This window comes from Ranitomeya imitator, chromosome 1, assembly GCF_032444005.1.
Source record: "Ranitomeya imitator isolate aRanImi1 chromosome 1, aRanImi1.pri, whole genome shotgun sequence".
NCBI classification, from domain to species: domain Eukaryota; kingdom Metazoa; phylum Chordata; class Amphibia; order Anura; family Dendrobatidae; genus Ranitomeya; species Ranitomeya imitator.
This window is the reverse complement of record NC_091282.1, coordinates 628,845,634-628,870,360: the sequence shown is the minus strand read 5'-3', so window position 1 is coordinate 628,870,360 and position 24,727 is coordinate 628,845,634. Positions and strand designations below refer to the sequence as shown.

The window sequence follows — 24,727 nt, the reverse complement described above, 5'->3', positions numbered from 1 at the left end:
GTCTTGGCCAACCAAAGTCCTAAGTAATATGCGGCCTGCAAAAGCATACTGTCCCCATAACACTAATCCATACAACCAGATAGGACCCGCATCTTCATGTAACATGCGAGGACGAAAGAGATGAGTACCTTGCCTATGGCTACTGCCATGCGCCACATTACGAAATTATTAGAGACCACCGGTAGTTGAACTGTGTAACTGAACATCCGGAATTTTGGAATTTTGCTGAGAATTTTCATTTCCTTAAGGGCTTGCATATGGCTTGATAATGTCTTGAATAATATTGTTTCAGTAGTGTCGATGGTACACATTTTTATTAAGAATATTTATTTTCATGTTTTAGATGCAAACAGAGAATTGATTAAAGTTCTGGTTCCCCAAAACCATCGACCAGATATGAATCTTCTCAGTCGGTTGACATCTCAGAAGAACGTTCCTGAAGCTATACAACTGATGCAGGAGTGTTGGGATGCTGATCCTGGCAAAAGACCCAGCTTCTCCAGTAAGGATTTACGACAACTAGAGATGGATGAATTTATTAAGTGGCACTTATTTCTACTCGATTTGAACCAAAATCCATAATTTCAGAATACAGAATTTTTTGCATTTCACTCTTCACAAATTTGGCAAAATAGTACCTAGTTGGCTTATATTTTGCTGAGCTATAAAAGGCCAGTACAGTGTTAGCAAACAAAAGAAATACTAATGCTGACCTGACCACTCAACTCTCCAACTGTCTCTGATGCTCACTGCACCCTGCCATCTCTATTCACCACTGCCGTGCACTGAAACATTGGGCCTCTTCAAGTTTGGCTGGGACTTCCTGGACATCAATAAGTCGCGACCAGATAAGTATTGTCCCTGCGCATGCTCGTCATAAGGTCACAGCACACATCACGACATCACAACTTTACCATATGCAGGGACGTTTCTTGCCTGATTACAGCGGAAGGCCCGGCTTAGCGTGGAGAGGCCCTGGCTTTCAGTGCCTGATGGTAGTAAGAAAAGACCGGAGAGGTGAGTGGTGAGGTGAGTATTAGATATTTTTTTCTTACATCTTATGTTTATTATACTCTAATATATTCAGAAACCCCAGTGATTAAGAATCAAATTTTCTGGTAAAATCTGCACGGTTTGGTGAATTCACCATGACAACATCAGTCTGTTACTGGTGTGTGATGAAATAACCTGTGGTAAGAACCAACCAATATCTATGCTTTACTGATGGGCAACCAACAGTAAGCAGGCTCCTGCTGCGCTAATCATAGGCAACTTATTACCTATCCACAGGATGTGTACTAGAAGCAGGTACCCCACGTCATCTCTAAGATAGTGCCTAGTCTCGCAGCCTTAGAATTGCAGAAGTTGCCTGGCATGTGTAGCTCTCTCCTATATGAAAAATGGGGCCCATTGGTGAGACCTTCATCTATCAAGATAGAAATGTCCGAGATGGGACTACCACCACTTGAAATACTGTCTGGTGCCCACGTTACAAAGATCTATTATTTATTCTATTATTTACTACTGTATCCAAGATACACAAGGTTCCTTCTAGCCAATGTGTCTTTGGTGATCACGAATTTGCCTGGCTTTGATAGGGCTTTGTAACTTATGGCAAATGTCTATGTTTTGTAGAAATTATTGAACAGACCAGAGACATGAACACTGCCTACACTGCTGAGATCCAGGATGAAATTGATAACGTCTTGGTTCGACTCCGAAAACCTACCAGTAACACTTCCCAGGTGGTGCATAATTTGCTCAAATGTCATATATGTCACAAACTATGATTAGTCTTGATAAAAAATGTGTTACCATTTTGTGTCTACAGCTTCTATACTTACATAAGCATCTCCATGGTAACAGACTACAAACAAGCTCTGTGTAGTCAGCTCCTCCCATTCAACACGTAATTCTTCCCTATCCAACCTGCTTATAGTTGGCTAGAAAGAAGTAGAGTGCTGATGGAACAGCATTTGCTTGTAGTCCACCAGCTGTAGACATTTGCTTTCCAACAATTTTCTCCTTCGGATTGTTCCAGCAGAATATGGACAGCCCTGATGGTGGCGCAGAGATGAATCCGTGGATCCCAGGTGAGTGACTATGGTGTATCACTCATTCTCATCATTTATTAGTATCATATTATGTGTTAAAGATAGAAATAAGCGAATCTGCCCAGATTCAAATTTTGCAGTTAAGAGTTAAGTTATTCCGTGCAAATTATATATTCCTTATAATACTATTATCAATACTCAATACAGACCTGAAAGCATAATAAAGGTGGGGTGTTAAAAAAAAATACTCACCTGTCCCTTTGCCGTCCCTCTTTTTTTTTCCACCTTCTCCAACTGTGCAACATCCTATTTGTCCTTCACTTAGCTATGAGTAGGCCTCGGATGCAAGGGCACATGCGTCACTCGAGACCTACGCAGCACCTCAAGTGACTCAATTGATAATGCATGATTAGGGCCGTGGGAATACTCGGTGCCGGGTTCGGTGGTCGTTAAAGGGGTGGTCACGGTGGCAGCGACCCGGTCCGTGGCCCTAGACGTCCATGTTAAAGGGAAGGACTTTAAAGGGGTTGTGGAATAAAGAATGTTTATGACTCCACCTGTGGTATTCTGTCAGGGATGACCGACGCTGCCTAAAGGGATCCCCTAGGGTGATGTTATGGCAGCAGGGATGGTATGGCTTCCCACAGGTGAAGCTTGGTCCCCAGGGCTCCCAGTGTAGTAGATAAAGATGGCATAGTGCCAGAAAGAACTAGAGGACACAAGGTTGCAGTCTCTTTACCTTTTTACTGGTGTAAGGCAGCCACAGTTCATGGTACGGATCACAGGTGCTGGTGTGGTCCAGCCGGCTTGGAAGCAATTCGGGAATCCCCCTAGCCAGGTGGGGTTGGAAGCCTTCCTCTCTGCACTGTGATGTAGTCCCTTGCTGCCTAAGGCTTTTTTCACACTTCGTTCGGCAGTGTCCCATCCTAATGCGCCGGGAAGATGTGCCGTACGGATGTTGATAAAATAGTGATGCAATGGAGGCAACGCATCCAGTGTTATGTGTAGCCACACAAAGAAAAAGGAAAAAAGCACGTCCGCACAGCTGCGCTAACTCACAATGCCGAATCATAGAGCCTTAACCATGCTGCCGGTTCCTGCTGACTAGTTGGTGGTGCGGTATCCGGTAAGCTAGCAATAAATGTCCATATATAAGAAGAAAAAGAGGAACGCACTCACCAAACTTGTAAAATCCAGTCCTTTAATTAGCACATGGACAAACTTAGCAGGGAGGGGTGTGGAGGATGACGGACGACGGCCGTTTCGCGCTGCCGAGCGCTTCTACAGGTCCTGGTAATGGCAGGAAGTGGGAAGGTCTCTTTTCACCTGTCCAGGTTCAAGGTAAACTCCCACACAACCTGCGTCTTAACCATAAACTCCGCCTTACGAAATAGCATACATGTGACTTTAAAATAAAAAATAAAAACAATAATACAAAAGACAGATCCCAGAAGCATAACAAAACTGTCTATAAGGACATTTCACAAAAATACTGCCATGTCGACCTTGTCATTGAGTCCCACGGGTCCAGTGGCATTTGTGCGTAATATCCATTTGGCTTCTCTTCTCAAGAGAAGCCGATATCAGTCTCCTCCATGGCGCGGTGTGTCTACACGTTCTAGACCAGCGAAACGTAATATATTTGTGTCCCCTGCGTGTGCCTGCTTTACATGAGAGATCAAACGAGGGACCCCCTTACCGGTGCGTATAGAGTTTATATGCTCTCTGATCCTTATAAATAAGGGGCGTATTGTTTTACCAATGTAGAAAAACCCACATGGGCAAAAGATTATATATACTACATGTGTGGTACGGCATGAGATAAAATCTCGAACTTGGTGACTAATGGGACCTACCCGTATCTTGTCCCCTGTGAGATGTAATGGACAAAAACTACACTGACCACATTTAAAATTACCCCTGGGTACACTAGCTTCCAACCAACTATCCCTTTGAGTTTCAAAATGATTCCGTACCAACAAATCTCCAATGTTTTTGCCACGTCTACAGGAGAAGAGGGGACCTTTTTCCACCATTTCTTTTAAATCTGCATCCCCCCCAGGATGTGCCAATTTTTACTTATCGCCGATCTAATATGGGCATCCATAGGGCTGTACCTGAAGCTGAAAACAAATTTTTTTGTCATCTTTTTTTGTCATTTGTTTATTCCCTGCTTGATACCTCGGGGAATCTCCGGTATTAGATTTAGCTTTACCTAGTGCCTTATCCAGGACTGTACGGGGATAGCCCCGTTGGACAAATCTAGCATATAATTCCTGCGATTGACGCACAAAACCCTCTTCACTGTTATTGACCCTCTTAACCCTTAAGAATTGGCTATAAGGGAGAGCATGCCTAGTGTACACTGGATGGGCACTATCATAGTGCAACAGGGAATTGGATGCAGTGGGTTTGCGATATATTTCTGTGCAGATGTTACCCGAATCCACCCCCAATTTTACATCCAGGAAACCCAATTCATTTCCCCCAAAATTAGAAGTGAATCTCATATTCATGGTGTTGGATGTGCCCAGGTGGAGGACAAAAGCTTCAAACTCCTCCCGGGTACCATCCCACACCATGAAAATATCGTCCACATATCTTAAATACAGCTTAATGTGTTTAAGAAACGGGTTGTGGATGGAGTAGATGTATTGGTCCTCAAAAACGGCTAGAAACAGATTGGCCAGCGTACATGCGACCGGCGTGCCCATTGCCGTGCCCTCTGTTTGTGTGTACCAAGTCCTGTCGAATTTGAATGCATTGTGGCTCAAAATGAAGGTCAAACCTTCACAAATAAATTTTACCGTGTTTTGATCAGTGGGTGTATTTACCAGAATTTTTCTAACCGCCTCTACTCCCAACGTTTGCGGTATTCTGGTGTATAAGCTTTCAATGTCAATAGATGTTAAGCAAAACCCCTCCTGCCACACAAAGCCTTTAATAGCCCTCAAGAAATCTTTCGTGTCCTTTATAAAGGATGGCATATCTAATAAGAGGGGATTGAGTAACCAGTCCAAGTAACAAGAAAGGGGCTCGGTGACTGAGCCTACCCCTGACACGATAGGGCGGCCTGGCGGTTCACTCATAGACTTGTGGATTTTTGGTATCTGATACCAGTGAGGTTTTCTTGGAAATTCTGGTAATAATTTTACCACTTGGCGTTGAGATAAAATACCCAATTCCACATAGCCTCAGTAAAAACCGCAGTTCACTTTTTATTTTATTCGTTGGATCTCCTTTCAAAACCACATAGGTGTTCCTATCCGAAAGTTGTCTTAAACATTCTGCCACATAGATCTCCTTCGACAACAGCACAGTATTCCCACCCTTGTCCGCCGGTCGCACGACTGTGTCTGACCAGCTCTGTATTTCTTTCAGGGCGGCAAACTCGGTGGCACTCAAATTACGTGGAAGTCTATCATAAATAAGAGCCTCCACCTCTCTGATGACTTGAGATTCAAACACATCAATAAGATTACCTGGGGAACTGGGAGGCACATAAGTAGACTTAACTCCCCCTAGAAAAGGTGTGATGGGTACTGCAACTCTATGAACTCTGGCTGCGCCAGGAGATTGCGTGAGGCTCAATAATAACTGTGCATCCTCTTCCATATTGCTTAGTGACTCCTCATTAACCATAAAACCCAATGGGCCGACATGACAAGGGATTTCTCCCGGATAATCTGTGGTTTTAGACTGTTGGGAGGAAGAAAAAGATTTAAACAAATGAATTTTTCTAATTGCTTTAAACAAGTCTATTTTGAAATCTACTAATTCAAATTCTTCAGGCAGACAAAAACTTAAACCCTTAGATAGGGCGGACAAGTGAGACGTGCCAAGAACGTGATCCGTCAAATTGACGACAGTGTTAGATGTCAAATCCGTTGCTGGGATGATCTCCATGAGACCTGCTTCCTCTTTCGGTCGTTGTTTGTAACCATTTTGCCTACCCCCACGGCGCGTCCTGCGTCTAAAGGGGTTAATGCTCCTACTGTAGAGGCAGATGCTGTTATGACTGATGCATCGACTGAGTTTTTCCGGTGTAGATATGGGACTTAGTATTCCGGGGACGAGAGAGAGTGTGAGAGAGGATTCCTGTGTGTGTCGGTCAGTGATGGATCCTGCGTCCATAGGCTACCATTATAGCTGACGACGGACAGCACAGGACCCGTCGCTGACCGATTTTCCGACGTGCAGAAAAAACGTTTTCTCTCCACAGCGGACCGCTATTTTCCAATGGATCCAGTGCACGATGGATGAAACGGATGGCCATCCGTCACAATCCGTCGCTAATACAAGTCTACGGGAAAAAACAGGATCCTGCAGAAAAATTTGCAGGATCATGTTTTTTCAAAACTCGATGGATTTTGACGTGAGACAAAAGACGGAAGTGTGAAAGAGGCCCTAGGCCTCACAAAAAGTCCTCAGTTTCTCTCTGTCCCTTTCAGTAGGACACTACCCGCATGGCAGGTAGCACAAGCCTTTTTACAGGGGTCTCTCAGGATGACTCTGGGCTCTATGTGCTGCTGTGCCTTCGAGTGTTATGGTGGACAGGCGACTTGCAATCTCCTATCTGCTGGTTTCTGCTGTGGGGCATAGAGTTACCCACACAACCTCGGTCAGCCACCGCCTGCTGTCTCTTTTGTCACTTAAATGTAACTCTAATCAATCGCCGGCCTAGCAGAGGGGAGAATGATGAGAGCTGTGTTCAGCACCCGGCTCCGGGTAATAGCTCTTACTGTAACGCTTTATCCCCTGTTCTGCCCATCTTAATGTGCAAAGAGTTAATTATCATGTTATTCAAGTTGTGGCCACTGGAGGTCATCAGTTGCCTACTTTTCATGTTGTTTACCAACCTTTCCCTCCTAAGAGCAATGTCTTATGGGTTAGTTCCGCCCACATTCTTCTTGTGAAGACAAGCTTCAGTAGCCATTTTTCCTGAGATCTGCAGAGAGGCACACGTGCTCCTGTCTCGCTTACTTTCTTACCCCTGTCCTAACGGATCTCGGTACGTTTATAAAGGTTTAATGCATCTTATGTTTGTGTTAGTATTTAAGCCTTATGCAGCTCCTATAGTCAGATATAGTTAGGCAGATGTCCGTTGCAGCTTGCAGTTAGGTTCAGGTGTACTCTGCATGTAGATAGATGCATTCTTGTATAGAATAGGGCAGTGCTGTTAGAATTACTGTGTAATGCACTCTGTATAATTCTTGCTGTAATGTCCCAGTTATTTATGTGATTGCACCCTGTATGTGCATATACTGAAATGCTGTTATTCTTTACAGTTTTTCACCAGTCATCCACTATGATCAGTCATCCACTATGATCAGTCATCCACTATGATTATTCACTGAACATCCACTTTGTACATCAACATCATTCACTATTCGATCATCTACTATGAATACTGTCCACCATTGTTGTTCAACGTTATAGTTTTGGTTATCATCACCCTAATAAATAAGACTTAAGCATCAACACAGTCTGTTTACTGGGATGTGGATGAAGGTTTAGCCGTATGTTGGAATCCACACAGCATCCTACGTGGAGGAAGACAGAACAGTGAAAAACGAGACCGCCAGTCGCAGGCGGTGATTGTAAAGTAAGAACAGATTAGCTGCCTTCAGCGAAACTGATAGCCGGTCGCAGGCTGTAGTTGTTCAGACTGTACGGAACCGCTAACACCCACACTGCTCCGCATTCGGGTATCACAGCAGCCGCCATACAGCCGCGGGACTATACTGCAGCCCGCCAAGAGAAGCTACATCATTCCCGCCACGCGGAAGCTCACCGCACCTAGACTCAGTTTCCCGCCAAAACACTCAGCAGTACGCAGCTAAGCGCACAATGTCTCGAAACAGCACATCCTCACTCAAGACGAGGTCACGAGCAAGCTCTAACAGGTCATCATTAGCCGAGCTGGCCGCTGTCGCTCGTGCTGAAGCTGAAGCAGCCAAAGCGAGGTCCTCCTTTGCCGAGAAAGAAATGCATCTAAAGCTGAGACAAGCAGAGCATGAAGCAGAAAATGCACGTTTGCAGGCTGAAACCACACGTTTGCGGGCAGAGCAAGAAGCAGAAGGTGCGCGCCTGCAAGTGTCTCTAGAAAGACTTATGGTAGACAAAGAGGCAGCAGCTACAAATATTCTCATAATATTGCTAAGATCCCTCCATTAATATATAATGGGCATAAATAGAGAAAAAATGAAGAGACTGGATCATAAGTAATTTAAACTATAAAAACCATCTATTTATTAATTACAAAAATATAAAAACAACATGACATAACACTTACAATAACAAAGTGAGAAACGGTCACACAAACGGAGTCTTCACAGAGCCAAAGGCTGACATCCCCTCCCTCCAAATAGAGTGACTACAGGTTAAGGTATAACTAGTCCAGCTGCACACTAGTAGCATACTGTCATAACGAGTCACTGGTGCAATGGCGCAGCTAAATACATACACCACATGTAACGCCTAAACCTAATCTAAATATAATAGCTCATACAAGTTGATAGAGTACTAGGTGCGTGGCAAAGGCTGCACATATGGTGAAGTAAACGCGGTGATAATACCTGTAGTCATGTTGGTCAGACCCAGAAGAGAGGGGACACACAACCTGGAGCGCACCTCGACGCGCGTTTCGCCGGGCTACCGGCTTCGTCAGGAGGAGCAAGCTCTAACAGGTCATCATTAGCCGAGCTGGCCGCTGTCGCTCATGCTGAAGCTGAAGCAGCCAAAGCGAGGTCCTCCTTTGCCGAGAAAGAAATGCATCTAAAGCTGAGACAAGCAGAGCATGAAGCAGAAAATGCACGTTTGCAGGCTGAAACCACACGTTTGCGGGCAGAGCAAGAAGCAGAAGGTGCGCGCCTGCAAGTGTCTCTAGAAAGACTTATGGTAGACAAAGAGGCAGCAGCTGCAATAGCTAAGGCAGAGTACTTGGAAGCCATGAAGGATCCTGATTATGAGGGACGCAGCAACGTTCTTGGAACAGATCTAGAGCAGCAAGATCCAGCTCAGCGCGTCGCAGAGTACGTTCATCGACACTCCAGCATGGACAACACCCTCGACAGACTACAACGATCAGCCTACGCCGATTATCATCGATCTAACCCCGAACTTCGCTACTACAAACAAGAAGACGTCCAACACAGAGGAGTCGGCCACAGCTATCGTTCCACTGAGAAGAAGGTACAGCTCCCACCTCACCTTAAAGAGACATCTTCTTCACCAGAAAGGTACTATGCAGACTGTCCGAAGCCAAGAGCGTCTCACAGGTATGGTGATGCACCACACACTAGACATGGCTATAACATACCAGCTTGTACCAACACTGATCAAGCCACCATAGACTTGGCAAAGTTCTTTGCCCGCCGAGAACTGGTAACAAAAGGACTTGTAAAGTTCACTGACAAAGCCGAAAACTACAGGTCATGGCGAGCTTCGTTCCAGAACGCCATTCAGGGACTGGACCTTTCTAGTAGTGAGGAGTTAGATCTCCTGGTAAAGTGGCTTGGAACTGAATCGGTCGAGCATGCTAAAAGACTAAGAGACATTAACATAGAATACCCACACATAGGTTTATGTAAAGTGTGGGAAAGACTTGACGAATGCTATGGGTCCGTAGAAGTAATAGAGAATGCTTTATTCAAAAGAATTGATGATTTCCCTAAGATAGGGCCCAAGGGTTATCAAAGACTTAGAGAATTGAGTGATTTATTGATAGAGTTACAGGTCGCCCAGAAGGAAGGTCACTTGGCTGGATTGGCATTCTTAGACACTGCTAGGGGTGTCAATCCAATAGTACAAAAACTTCCTTACAATCTTCAAGAAAGGTGGATTATACATGGTTCACGGTATAAACAAATTCATAACGTACCATTCCCTCCTTTTACTGTATTTGTTGAGTTTGTCACCCAGCAAGCCAAGATCAGAAACGACCCTAGTTTTGATTTCACTCTGTCATGTTCCACTACCCCTGGTGTCAAACCCAGTAAGACACCCGTGGCAGTCCATAAAACTGATATTGATTCCACAGGTCCTCCACACAAGACAACTAAGCCCCCTACGGAAGAGAGCAAACCTCAGGATGTCAGTAAGCAGTGTCCTCTACACAGGAAACCACATCCTCTACTAAAGTGCAGAGCCTTCAGGGAGAAGACTTTAGAGGATCGCAAAGGTTTCCTCAAGGAAAACAACATCTGTTTCAAATGCTGTGCTACGACCTCTCACTTCGCCAGGAACTGTGGAGCTAGCGTGAAATGTGCAGAATGCAGCAGCACGGATCACAATACAGCCTTGCATCCTGGACCACCTCCAGGAGTGTTATCACAAGCAGAGGAGCATGATGAGAAACAGAAGAACACCGTCGAAGACACCCCTGCGGTCACCTCTCAATGTACGGAGATCTGTAAGGGACTCAAGGGAGGAAGATCCTGCTCAAAAATCTGCCTTGTCCGAGTCTATCCAACAGGCCACAGAGACAAAGCGCTCAAGATATATGCAATCCTAGATGACCAAAGTAATAGGTCTTTAGCCAGGTCCATCTTCTTTGACAACTTCAACATTGTAGGCCCCGGTTCTCCCTACTCCCTTAGGACATGTTCAGGTACCGTCGAGACGGCGGGGAGGAAAGCAACCGGATACAAAGTGGAGTCTATGGATGGCCAGACCTGTCTGTCACTACCGACCATCCTGGAGTGCAACCAGATTCCTGACAACAGGTCTGAGATACCTTCACCATAGGTGGCAACGTATCACCCCCACCTGAAGCATATAGCCCACCTGATACCTGAGTTGGAACCAGAAGCGCCAATAGCTTTACTTCTGGGAAGAGATATACTACGAGTCCACAAGACTAGAGAATATATCAACGGCTCACTGAATCCTCCATACGTGCAGAGGCAAGTCCTTGGATGGGTCATTGTAGGAGATGTCTGTCTAGGAGGAGCACACAAGCCGGTCTCAGTCAACAGTATGCTTACCAGCACACTAGAAAATGGACGTCCATCTCTCTTCCAGCCGTGTCACAATAGTCTGCTGGTAAAGGAACTACCGAGCAGCACTCCCCTACCTTGCCCTTTCTCAGTTCCTATCAACGACGACCACGCCTGTGAAGGTGAACAAGACCACATAGGATGTACAGTCTTCCACAGGACGAAGGAAGACAACAAGGTAGCGATGTCTATAGAAGACAAGATATTCCTGGACATCATGGACAAACAAATAGTCAAGGATACTGCGAATAGTTGGGTCGCACCTCTACCATTTCGACCTCAGAGGAGACGCCTACCCAACAACAAGGAATTGGTCTACAGCAGATTCATCTCCCTAAGACACAAGCTTCAGAAGTCACCTGAGACGAAGGAACATTTCTTTACCTTCATGGGAAAGATATTCCAGAACAACCACGCAGAGATTGCACCTGCACTTCGACACGGAGAGGAGTGTTGGTACCTGCCCATCTTCGGAGTGTACCATCCTAAGAAGCCAGGTCAAATTAGAGTGGTATTCGACTCAAGTGCCAAATGCGAAGACGTGTCATTGAATGATGTCCAGACCTCAACAATAGACTTCTGGAAGTATTACTCTGTTTCCGTAGAGATTCAGTGGCATTTATGGCCGACATACAACAGATGTTCCACTGTTTTCTCGTCAAAGAGGAACACAGAAACTACCTGAGGTTCTTCTGGTACCGTGACAACCCGGACGAAGACATCGCAGAGTACCGGATGCGGGTACACATCTTTGGGAACAGTCCTTCCCCAGCGGTCGCAATCTACGGCCTCCGACATTCTGCCAAAAAGGGTGAAGAAGAGTATGGCTCGGACGTCAGGTCCTTTGTGGAAAAGGATTTTTACGTGAATGACTGTTTGAAGTCCACACCGACAAGTGAGGCCGCAATCAGTCTACTAAAGAGGACTTGTGACATGCTCGCTCAGTCTAACCTAAGGTTACACAAGATTTCTTCCAACAGCCGAGAGTTGATGGAGGCCTTTCCCTCTGAAGACTATTCCAGCGATCTAAAGGATTTAGACCTCAGCATCGACCCCCTTCCTATGCAGCGGAGCCTTGGATTGCTGTGGGACCTGAAGACAGATACCTTCACCTTTCAGATCAGCAAGGATGAGAAACCCTTCACGCGCAGAGGAGTTCTTTCCTTCGTGAATAGTTTATACGACCCCTTGGGGTTCGTAGCTCCAGTAACCATCCAAGGAAAGCTGATGCTCAGGGACTTCACCCAAGACACTACTGATTGGGATGATCCACTTCCAGCGGGAAAGGCTGACCTGTGGGCAGAGTGGAGGAAGTCTCTTGAAGCCCTGACCAACCTTCATGTGAAACGACCGTATGCTCCTGTGCCATCCACAGAGGTCAAAACGCAAACACTTTGTATTTTCTGTGATGCATCAGTCAAAGCGATTGCAGCAGTAGCGTACCTCAAATCCACAGACGTAAGCGGACAATGCCATATCGGGTTCGTTATGAGCCGGACGAAATTGGCGCGACTTCGTGAACACACGATACCCAGACTGGAACTTTGTGCTGCTGTCCTCGCAGTTGAGTTGGCTGAGCTGGTCTCGGATGCGATGGGCCTGAAGATCGGGGATGCAGAGTTCTACACCGATAGCAAGGTGGTACTGGGGTACATCTGTAACGAGACACGACGCTTCTACGTCTACGTCAGCAACCGGGTACTTCGGGTAAGAAGATCCACCGACCCTAATCAGTGGCACTACGTACCTACTCATCACAATCCTGCGGACCACGCGACTAGATCCGTTGCACCCAGTCATCTGAAGGACACTTCATGGTTCACAGGTCCTACCTCTTTGTACCGTTCGATGTCCCACATCAGCAGGCCTGAAACTTTCAAACTAGTGGGTCCAGACACAGACGAAGAGATCCGACCTCAAGTGTCTGCTCTACATACAGAGATTTCAAGCTGCCACCTCGAATCTCACCGGTTCAGCAGGTTCTCCACATGGAAGTCACTTGTTCGAGCTATAGCTTGTCTATTTCATGTAACCCAGTCCTACAAGTCAGCACTACCTGATAGCCAGAGACGTTGTAAAGGTTGGCATCACTGCAGGCTTGCGTTTACTGCTCCCGACCTGGAAAGAGCCAAGGTTATGATACTTCGTGCCGTACAAAGAGAAACCTATGGCAGAGAAATAGACAACCTCAACAAGGGACAACCCATTCCTGAGGTCAGTGGGCTGAGGAAGCTCGATCCGATTGTCGATCAAGAAGGGCTGCTGAGAGTCGGTGGTCGTCTTCAAGAAGCTGAGGTAGAAGTTTCAGAGAAGCACCCGGTGATAATTCCTGGACATCATCACGTAACAACCCTGCTGATTCAACACCATCATGTCTTGGTGAGACACCAAGGCCGTTTGTTCACTGAAGGAAACCTAAGGGCAGCTGGACTATGGATAGTTGGAGCTAAGAGAAGAGTGAGCAAACTCATCTTCGACTGTGTTACGTGTCGCAAACTCCGGGGCACATTCCAAAATCCGAAGATGGCCAATCTTCCACCCGACAGACTCAGTTCTGAACCTCCCTTCACCAACGTTGGACTAGATGTATTCGGTCCTTGGTCTGTGGCTACACGACGGACTAGAAAAATACTTACGGAAGCAAAGTGTTGGGCGGTTCTATTCACGTGTCTGTCCGTCAGAGCCGTTCATATCGAAGTAATCGAATCGATGGACACATCAAGTTTTATAAACGCACTTCGACGCTTCATCGCAATCAGAGGACCTGTGAAGCATATTCGTTCTGACCGAGGTACGAATTTCGTCGGAGCGGCAAGGGAACTCCAAATCCCTTCCAATCTGGACATTGATAATGTGGAAAGGTATCTAGGTGAGCAAGGATGTACCTGGACCTTCAATCCACCACACTCTTCGCACATGGGAGGTGCGTGGGAAAGGATGATAGGGATAGCACGCAGAATATTAGACTATCTTCTTGCAAGCTAACACCAGACTTACACAAGAGAGTTTATCCACGTTCTTGGCAGAGGTCTCAGCCATCATGAATGCCAGGCCACTGACAGCACTTTCTAGTGATTCTGGAGATCCATCCATCCTTACTCCTGCAATGTTACTCACACAGAAAACCTGTGTCCCGAAAGCTCCACTCGGAGAATTCAATGACAAAGACCTCTACAGACGACAATGGAGGCAGGTACAAAGCGTGTCCAACGTCTTCTGGAATAGATGGAGGAAACAGTATCTCTCCACTCTGCAAAGCAGGACAAAGTGGCAGAAAGACCGCCCAAACATTCAATCTGGCGATGTTGTACTCATCAAAGACAGTCAGTCACATCGGAACGAGTGGCCACTCGGCCTAGTCATTAAGACCCTGCCCAGTAAAGATGGGAAAGTGCGGAAAGTAGAGGTCAGAGTGTGCAAGCTTGGAGAAAACAAACTGTTCCTCAGACCCGTTACCGAGCTTGTATTATTATTTTCCCCAAAAGAACCTAATTGTGGCATCTGTTGACGCCAAGCGGGGAGTGTTCTGACCATCTTAATGTGCAAAGAGTTAATTATCATGTTATTCAAGTTGTGGCCACTGGAGGTCATCAGTTGCCTACTTTTCATGTTGTTTACCAACCTTTCCCTCCTAAGAGCAATGTCTTATGGGTTAGTTCCGCCCACATTCTTCTTGTGAAGACAAGCTTCAGTAGCCATTTTTCCTGAGATCTGCAGAGAGGCACACGTGCTCCTGTCTCGCTTACTTTCTTACCCCTGTCCTAACGGATCTCGGTACGTTTATAAAGGTTTAATGCATCTTATGTTTGTGTTAGTATTTAAGCCTTATGCAGCTCCTATAGTCAGATATAGTTAGGCAGATGTCCGTTGCAGCTTGCAGTTAGGTTCAGGTGTACTCTGCATGTAGATAGATGCATTCTTGTATAGAATAGGGCAGTGCTGTTAGAATTACTGTGTAATGCACTCTGTATAATTCTTGCTGTAATGTCCCAGTTATTTATGTGATTGCACCCTGTATGTGCATATACTGAAATGCTGTTATTCTTTACAGTTTTTCACCAGTCATCCACTATGATCAGTCATCCACTATGATCAGTCATCCACTATGATTATTCACTGAACATCCACTTTGTACATCAACATCATTCACTATTCGATCATCTACTATGAATACTGTCCACCATTGTTGTTCAACGTTATAGTTTTGGTTATCATCACCCTAATAAATAAGACTTAAGCATCAACACAGTCTGTTTACTGGGATGTGGATGAAGGTTTAGCCGTATGTTGGAATCCACACAGCATCCTACGTGGAGGAAGACAGAACATCCCCGGTGCCGATGCGTGTCACACAGATGACATCCATGTGTGTTACACGTGTGCACTGATATGTGCACAGACCCATTCACTTGAATAGGCAAATAGTGCTCCGCTCCTCCCGAGTCTCTCTGTATGGCTAAGTAGTACTGTACAGCCACATATGGGGTATTGCGACATTCAGTAGAAATTGTGGGACAAATTTTGGTTCCTTTTTTACTACTTTTTGTGTGAAAATGTAAAATCTTTGGCTAAAACAAAATGTTGGTGGTAAAAATGGAATTATTTTGTCTTCACTTCCCAATGGTATAAAATTCTGTGACACACGCATGGTGTCAATATGACCCCTAGATATATTTGTTGAGTGGTGTAGTTCTGCTGTTCTGGCACCTCATGTGCTCTCCCAGTGGGTCATGGCACCTGCAAACCATAACCGTAAAATCTGGTACTCCTTGCCTTCTGAGCTTTGCACTGTGCCTGAAAAATATTTCCCGATTACATGTAGGGTATTGGCGCACTAAGGAAAAAATTGACCTCAGTTTGTTATAAAAAAAATTCCTTTTAGCCCTTAGAAAAATTAAAAACTTGGGGCTAAAACAACATTTTAGTGATAAAAATGTAATTTATTCTTTCTTCATTGCTCAGAGATATAAAATTCTTTGAGGCACATGTTGTATTAATATAATCACTGCACTCCTAGATGAATTAATTGAAGAGTGTAGTTTGTAAAATGAGTTCACATATGGGGAGTTTCTGTTGTTCTGGCATCTCAGGGGTTCTGCCAATGTGACATGGCACCCTCAAACCATTCCAGCAAAATCTGAACTCCAATATGGCGCCTCTTCCCTTCTGAGCTTTGCACTGTGTCTCAAATGTAGTATTCCCCTACATATGGCGTATTAGCATACTCAAAAAAAAATTGCAGAACTTTTGGCATCTGAATTCTCTTGTTCCCCTTGGAAAAATAAAATTAAAATTGGGGGCAAAAAGATCATTTTTGTGGAAAAAATATGATTTTTTATTTTCTACGTTATAAACTTCTGTGAGGCACTTGGTGGTTCAAAATGGTCATCACACATCTAGATAAGTTCCTTAGGGGGTCTACTAGTTTCCAAAATGGTGTCACGTGTGGGGAGTTTCAATGTTTAGGCACATCAGGGGCTCTCCAAACGCGACATGGCGTCCTTTCTCAATTCCAGTCAATTTTGCATTGAAAAGTCAAACGGCGTTCCTTCCCTTCCGAGCTCTGCCATGCACGCAAACAGTGGTTTACCCCCACATATGGGGTATCATCGTGCTCAGGACAAATTGCACAACAACTTTTGGGGCCCAATTTCTCCTGTTACCCTTGGTAAAATAAAAAAAATTGGATCTGAATTACATTTTTTGTGAAAAAAAGTTAAATGTTATTTTTTTTTAAAACATTACAAAAATTACTGTGAAGCACCTGAAGTGTTAATAAACTTCTTGAATGCGGTTTTGAGCACTTTGAGGGGTGCAGTTTTTGCAATGGTGTCACTTTTGGGTATTTTCTGTCATATAGACCCCTCAAAGTTACTTCAAATGTGATGTGGGGAAATGTTAATTATTATTATGACATATCTCTATGATTTAAGGGCATGACAATTCAAATTTGGAAAATTGTGAAATTTTTAAAAGTTTTGGCAAATTTCCATTTTTTTTCACAAATAAACGCAAATCATATCAAAGAAATTTTACCACTAGCATGAAGTACAATATGTCACGAGAAAACATTGTCAGAATCACCAGGATCCATTTAAAATTTCTAGAGTTATAACCTCATAAAGGGACAGTGGTCAGAATTGTAATAATTGGCCCGCTCATTAACGTGCAAACCACCCTTGGGGGTAAAGGGGTTAAATATTTGCTCATTTCTAGTCAAAGATAACCTATATCTAACTTCTTGAATTTTTCTCCAGATACCAATTCCATCAACATAAGTATCTTCAGAGAAATTTTTATGCAAGCTGAAAATGTAGAAGCACAGGTGAGTGTGATGTTTGTTACACGTGCTTTGTGCGGCAGCCGTCAACATGACGACTGCTACATCTGAATTAATTGTATTTGCAACTATTAAGTAAATGTTTAAATGGACAAATATATTATAGTTAATGCATCTGATTATTGTGATTTTTTTTCAGGTCCCTGCCAGCTCTGTTACCCCTGAATCCACCACTCAGGACATTGTGGATGCAGAAGGTAGGCGTTTTGTTCCATGTTTTTTTGTGCGGCTTTTCATAGTTTCTGTGGATAGTCTTGTACAAGGGTTTTTATTTTGCGATGCGAGCTGTAGTTTTTATTGGCGCCATTTTGGAGTACATACAATTTTTTAATCTCATTCTTTCCATTTTTAATGGGGACATGTCATTACCAAAGAACAGCAAAACTGCCATTTGATTTTTTATTCCTGTTCAACGCTGGATAAATATTTTAATATTTTATTGGTTTGGATACTTGCACGCACTACTATACCAAATAAATCTATTTTTTTATTCTTGTATTTTTTTAATATTTGTTATGTGTTTGCTTTTCGTTATTAGTTTTGTCAGGTAATTACATGACCCTGGTAATGTCGAGCGATTGGGGTAAGGGGAACCCACCCCACCCCCACCCATCATTGCACATACCTCAAAGTGCAAACCCGTTAACCACCAATAAAACGCATACAACAGATTCTTTTGGAATAGTATCGGCCACAGCAGCCTTTTATTTATTTAACATAAACAACAAACATTGAAATATATAAAACCACCAACAATTAAAACTGTGAAGGAGTCCTTGGAGCTCCCAAGAATCTGGTGATCCACACAGCATAGCGTGACTTATCAAAAATCAAATTACTCCCAGCCATTACCACACTGGCTCAGGAGCACCAAAAAACCCCAGCGGGTTCACTGTTCACGCTAAAATCCAGGCGAACCGACCACCCCTGCCGGAACCCCCACCCCAGTCACCAGATCCAAAACCAATTGACCTCTAAATACAGAGGAGCCATCAGCCAATGGCTCCCCCAACCCAATTTCCACCAACTCCAAGGACTCCCCCAGCCACCACGGCCACAATGACCCTTGTTAACAAAATTAAATAGTACCCCATCAAAATAACATACCACCCGTAAATAACCGTAAACAAATAGGGCGGGAGGGCGGGACTCAAGCTGCCCAGAGAGCAGGATCTGCCTGGCCCCACCCCCTCACCTCTATTTAAGCTACCGCTCTTTCTAACCCCCCACCAGTTAACCCCAACCCCTCCCTCCATCCCATGGTCATGTTTTATCTCCACTTACGCCCCTGGGGGGAGAGGGCGGCTCCAGCTCCGGTCACTACTTGACCCTGGTAATGTCGAGCGATTGGGGTAAGGGGAACCCACCCCACCCCCACCCATCATTGCACATACCTCAAAGTGCAAACCCGTTAACCACCAATAAAACGCATACAACAGATTCTTTTGGAATAGTATCGGCCACAGCAGCCTTTTATTTATTTAACATAAACAACAAACATTGAACTATATAAAACCACCAACAATTAAAACTGTGGAGGAGTCCTTGGAGCTCCCAAGAATCTGGTGATCCACACAGCATAGCGTGACTTATCAAAAACCAAATTACTCCCAGCCGTTACCACACTGGCTCGAGAGCACCAAAAAACCCCAGCGGGTTCACTGTTCACGCTAAAATCCAGGGGAACCGACCACCACTGCCGGAACCCCCACCCCAGTCACCAGATCCAAAACCAATTGACCTCTAATTACAGAAGAGCCATCAGCCAACCCAATTTCCACCAACTCCAAGGACTCCCCCCAGCCACCACAACGAGGGACTTTGAATACCTCAAAGGCCCGAGACCCCACCAAAATGAAACGCTATGGCCTTCTCAACACCTTCCTGCAGCCCAAGTGCCCAGAAATCCACTCCCACCGCATTTAGGTGCACCCTATCGACCAGCCAAAAGGCCCCCTCACCTTTCTCCAATTCAAAATGCCGTACGGCAACTCCACCATTCCGAACAACAAAAGCAGACACCGCTCTGTTTACCTTGATCCTCGCTTTATTAAGCTTGTCCAAAGACCGCATATTCCGCCAGCGCTTCCTCGGACCAAACCACTGCCAGACCCGGATATAAAAGCCATAACCATAGCAAATCTTGTTTTATATCCCTAATTAACTCTCTAAAGGGTCTCACCCCCAAGTCATTACCCCCCACATGCAACACCAAAATATCTGGTGACTTATCCAAAATGACCGCATTGTGAATTTCCTTCAGAACCCTGCTCCAGGCCATGCCCCTAAAGCCAATCCATCGGACCACCGCCATCGACCGATCGAAGCCCAGTTGTCTACCCTCCAACCGCACGTCCGCTCTCAGGGCTCCCCAATGGACATAGGAATGACCGAAAATCCACACAAGCAGTGGCAGGGAATCTGAAAAATACAAACACATGCAGTTAAACCACTGCTAAAGAGATCCAAACCACAAACAACTGATGCCACCAGGCACCCGGATAACCCTCCCATCATCACCTAACGTAACTGCGATATCTGTTAGACTTCCATCTACCAATACGCTTGATAACCTCGGAATCCAAACCACCCTCAGCAGCAGCAGTCGCTGCCCCAATACGAAACGAATGAGGAGCGAAACGAGAATCATCCAAACCTAAGGCTCTAATCGCCCTTTTGAAAACCATATGAAACTGATATCGCAACAGCGAGGAACCATCCACGTGGCAAAGTAACGAACCCGCTCTGGAAGGAACCCGCCCCCAAAAACCTCTCAAACAATCGACTGGGCACATTCTCAACCCAGCGACCGGACCGAGCACAACCTTCCTACCTTGACCTAGCTGGTCCGTCTTAGAGCGACATAACCAAAACTCCACACGCCCGTCGGACAAAAATACATCGCGCGCCAAAATTCCCCCCGCCACTCTCTTGCTGGGAGACACCAACTTCCCAATTCTCATTGCGCCGAAAAAGGCAAAAGAAAACGCCAGTCTAAACAAACAGTGTTCAAAATCCGACTCACAACAATCTCCCAACACTTCGCCTAACCGCTCCAACATCACGAAAGACACGGGACGCCGTGAATCCAAACGACTATACTGTCTACGGAAACCTTTAACTGCCTGCTTTACCAAAAACACTTTAGACAAATCCCACTGTCCCCTTAGTTTAAAACCAAAAGCCAGAGCAGCTAACAAACGCGACACTTTGGACACCAACTTGCAGATCGAAATCACCCACACCAGGGTAAGACGACAACTCCCTTTCCCATGACAGCCAAGCCACCTGATAAGCCTCCCATGTTTTGGGAGCCAACGACGACCTTATCAGATCTTCTGCATCCCGGATACCACAAGCCAAAGTTCCGCCGGGCATTCCAAACCGCAGATCTCTGCTTCCGGAGCCAAGGACCGAGAACGGTCGAACTGAAAACGAGAAAGAGAGTCAGCTATTGAATTACACACCCAAGGCACATGAGTCGCTGTAACCTGTGAATTCAATTCCAAACAACGAAGAACCAGCTGTCGCAGAACCCTCACAACCGGAGGTGACGATGCTGTGAGACCATTCACTGCACAAACCACCCCCACATTATCACAGTTGAAACGAATGCGCCTGTTACAATATTCATGTTTCCACAAATGGACTGCCACCAAAATCGGAAATAGTTCCAATAACGTGACATTACGCACCAACCCCGCCGAAAACCATTCCTCAGGCCAGGGTGCCGCACACCACTGCCCTCTGAAGTACGCTCCAAAACCACTGCTGCCAGCTGCATCCGTGAACAAATCCAACGACTCGTTACCCACTACCTCCTCCATCATCAACGAACGGCAATTGTAAGTTTCAAAAAAAGTGCTCCAAACCTCCAAATCCTCCTTTAAATCGGCTGACAACCGAACAAAATGATGCAGAGCGCGGACTCTAGCCGTGGCACTCGCCAACCTCCTGGAGAAAACTCTCCCCATCGGCATCACCCTACAAGCAAAATTGAGTTTCCCCAGCAATGATTGCAGATCCCGCAATGTCAGTTTCTTCACACGACGCGCCCGAGCCAAATCCTCACACAATCCCTCTATCTTCTCCACAGGCAGCCGGAACTCCCAAGCCACATTATCTATGACAATGCCCAAAAAACTCAAACACGTGCACGGGCCTTCCGTTTTCCCAGGGGCCAACGGAACCCCAAACTGCTCCGCCACCCATTCAACCGCCTTCAAAAGCCTACTGCAACGATCAGACCCAGCCGGGCCCACACACAAAAAATCGTCCAGGTAGTGTATCACCGAATCACAATCCGAAACGTCCTTAATTGCCCATTCTAAAAACGAACTGAAGTTTCAAACAAAGCACACGATAAAGAGCAACCCATGGGCAAACATCTATCCACGAAGAAACCCCCCTCCCAAAAACAACCGAGAAGTCTAATACTATCTGGATGAACTGGCAGCAACCGGAATGCCACCTCAATATCCGTTTTCGCCAACAGAGCCCCCTTTCCAAACTTGCAAACCCACCCGATGGCCTCATCAAATGACGCATATACCACTGAGCAAAGCTGCGGAGCAATACCGTCGTTAACAGATAACCCGCGAGCATAAGACAGGTGGTGAATCAAACGAAACTTGCCCACCTCCTTCTTGGGCACCACACCTAGGGGAGAGACTACCAGATCCTCAAATGGAGGAGACAAAAACGGGCCGGACATCCTCCCCAAAGCCACCTCCTTATTCACCTTTTCCGAAACAATCTCCCTATGCACCAAAGCTGACCGAAGGTTCTTAATGACCTGAGGCACCTCAAACGACGGGGCCGAGATAACAAAACCAACCTGAAAACCCCTGAATAACAAATCCGCCCCCTCTCTCTTTGGATATCTACTTAGATAGGGGGCCATCCTTTCCAGACTCACCGGCGTCACCCCCATGGGAATTCCCTGCCCCTGACTTCGACTTAGCTTTCTTAAAGCATTTTGAGGCCCCGTGTGAGGAGCCACTGCAATGGGAGCACAAGTGCTTAAACTTGCAGTTAACCCCGAACTTACACTGTCCATCATTGTATTGCCAACACAAACCCGCTTTGTGCCCCCCTGACTGACTAGACTGACCTGACTCCCCCGTATTGCTGGACTGACTACCCTGACCGGAAGATCCGGTCCCCCCCTGAAAGGAATGACCAAATTTATACTGCGCCATCACCCATAGCCAAAGCCCTATGTTCTTTTGGTCCCAACGCAATGTCGGACGAATCGCTTTCCGCTGCCGAAATTGTTCGTCGTACCTCAACCACGCCTGCCCCCCATACACTCTATGAGCTTCCCCAATAGAGTCCATATAGCAGAACAGGCCCGAACAATTCTCCAGCGCCTTCTCACCAATCACACTAGCCAATATAGCAAAAGCTTGCAGCCAATTGACAAAAGTCTGAGGAATTAGACGCCATCTGCGCTTTTCCTCCTCCTCCTTCTTGATGTCCTCCTTCTTCCCCTTATCCAGGTTAAATTTCTCCAGGGGAAGCAACGAAAAAATCTCCACATACTCGTCTTTTACAATTTTTTCCTTCACCTCTTTTTTAAGGTGCGCCCTCAACGGGCCCTCAAAACAGACATATACCTCCCCATGCGCCCTATCATCCAAGTGAATGTGACATTCTTTTTCTTTCTCCGTCTGAACTGAAACCGAAACAGGAGCCACAGGGCTAACCACCACTTACCTCGCACCAATACCCCCCCCCCCCCCGCCCGCCAGCACCAATCCAGGCTGCCAAGTGCCTCTGATAATTCATACCACTCTCCAGCCTCACCAATAAATCCCTAACATTTGCTAATACCGCACCTACACCCCCCGTATCCCCCACACTCGGGACCACGGCCCCATAAACAGACCCCGCATCCCCTTGCAGCCCCTGAACCACTGGAGGGGATAACAATTGAGCAGATAACAAAGACAAAGACGCACACTCACCAGGCTGCGAAGGAACTGTGATCCCTCCAGCCAGAGTACCAGGGTCCTGACAACTCCGTCCCGTGGAAAATGATCCATCTGAGGGGGATGACCAGAAAGGCTCTTAGCTTGAATCCAGCTGCAATCCGTGCGACACTCCAGCAGTTGATGATGAAGTATCTGGTGCCAGCCGCCCACCAAACGGCTGCACCGACGTAGATGCGGAGCCACCATCAGGCCCTGATGAGACCGCCATAACGTCCTGCACTCTCGGTGCAAATGAGAGTCCTGCCGCAGCAAATGGGCCCGGCCCCAATACATGGGCTCCGGGGCCGCCCGTTCTGTAACCGCCACTCTGCCCGCTCCTAGGTGAAGTTGAGGCAGGCCGCGTGGCAGGGACATCACCGCCGCGGCCCCCCGTCACACGAGGCCTTCCACGCTGCCCGGCTCGCACAGGCTCCGCCCCAACACGCTGCGAGGCGAAGACCTAGCAGCCGAAGATGGACCCCTCCTGGCTACCGGATTCCTCCCAGGCTGGGGCCCACTGGCACCGCGAATCGATGGCGCCCGGCCTGGAGGGTTCCTAGAGGGGCTCCTACGCCTACGGGGGGCCCGGGGAGCTGAATCGGGGGAGAGTCGTTCCGGGGGCCTGGCCCTATAATGCCCGCCACCTGTTGTTCCAGCCAGTCGGGAGGGTGCGAAGCCGCCGCAGCCCTCAGGCTCTCCAGGATCCTGTCGACAGCGGACATTGGTGAGGTGCACTCAAGCTGCCCAGAGAGCGGGAACTGCCTGGCCTAACCCCCTTCATCGCTATTTAAGCTCCCGCTCTTTCTACCCCCCCACCAGTTAACCCTAACCCCTCCCTTCATCCCATGGTCATGTTTTACCTCCACTTACGCCGCTGGGGGGGGGGGGGGAGGGCGGCTCCAGCTCCGGCCACTACTTTGTTGTTGCCTATGTAGCTGAGTTTTAGAGTTTTAGGCTGCGCTTTATAGGTTTACAAACATGGCAGATACCGGTCAAGTGTGTATCTGGGACATTTATGGATGTTGGTAGTGCCCAATCCCCCGTTCCTAACCTCTTAAATGCCTCTCATTATTGTCAGCTGCATCTATAAGGTTCACGAAAAAAGAAAGAAAAAGAAAAGAGCGCACTCACCGGTAGTGAAACGTCAGGTTTATTCGGACAATGACATAAAGAACGCAGGGAGGGTAGTGGATGCACACGGACTACGGCCGTTTCGTGCTCAATGCACTTCAACTGGTCCCATCATGGTAGGACCAGTTGAAGTGCATTGAGCACGAAACGGCCGTAGTCCATGTGCATCCACTACCCTCCCTGCGTTCTTTATGTCATTGTCCGAATAAACCTGACGTTTCACTACCG

At 46.5% G+C, this 24,727-nt stretch overlaps 1 protein-coding gene across 4 annotated transcripts in view; it reads left to right on the top strand.

Moving 5' to 3' along the window:
• Positions 1 to 24,727, top strand: part of LOC138637922 (receptor-interacting serine/threonine-protein kinase 4-like) — an 81,080-nt gene that overhangs the window by 53,623 nt on the left and 2,730 nt on the right. For 3 of the 4 annotated variants that reach the window (XM_069726863.1, XM_069726851.1, XM_069726844.1), the window contains exons 5-9: positions 344 to 502; positions 1,636 to 1,745; positions 2,042 to 2,093; positions 17,311 to 17,378; positions 17,533 to 17,590. In XM_069726863.1, the coding sequence (XP_069582964.1) occupies positions 344 to 502; positions 1,636 to 1,745; positions 2,042 to 2,093; positions 17,311 to 17,378; positions 17,533 to 17,590 (447 nt within the window). The remainder of the gene's footprint in view (positions 1 to 343; positions 503 to 1,635; positions 1,746 to 2,041; positions 2,094 to 17,310; positions 17,379 to 17,532; positions 17,591 to 24,727) is intronic. The other variant, XM_069726857.1, reaches the window with a different exon arrangement.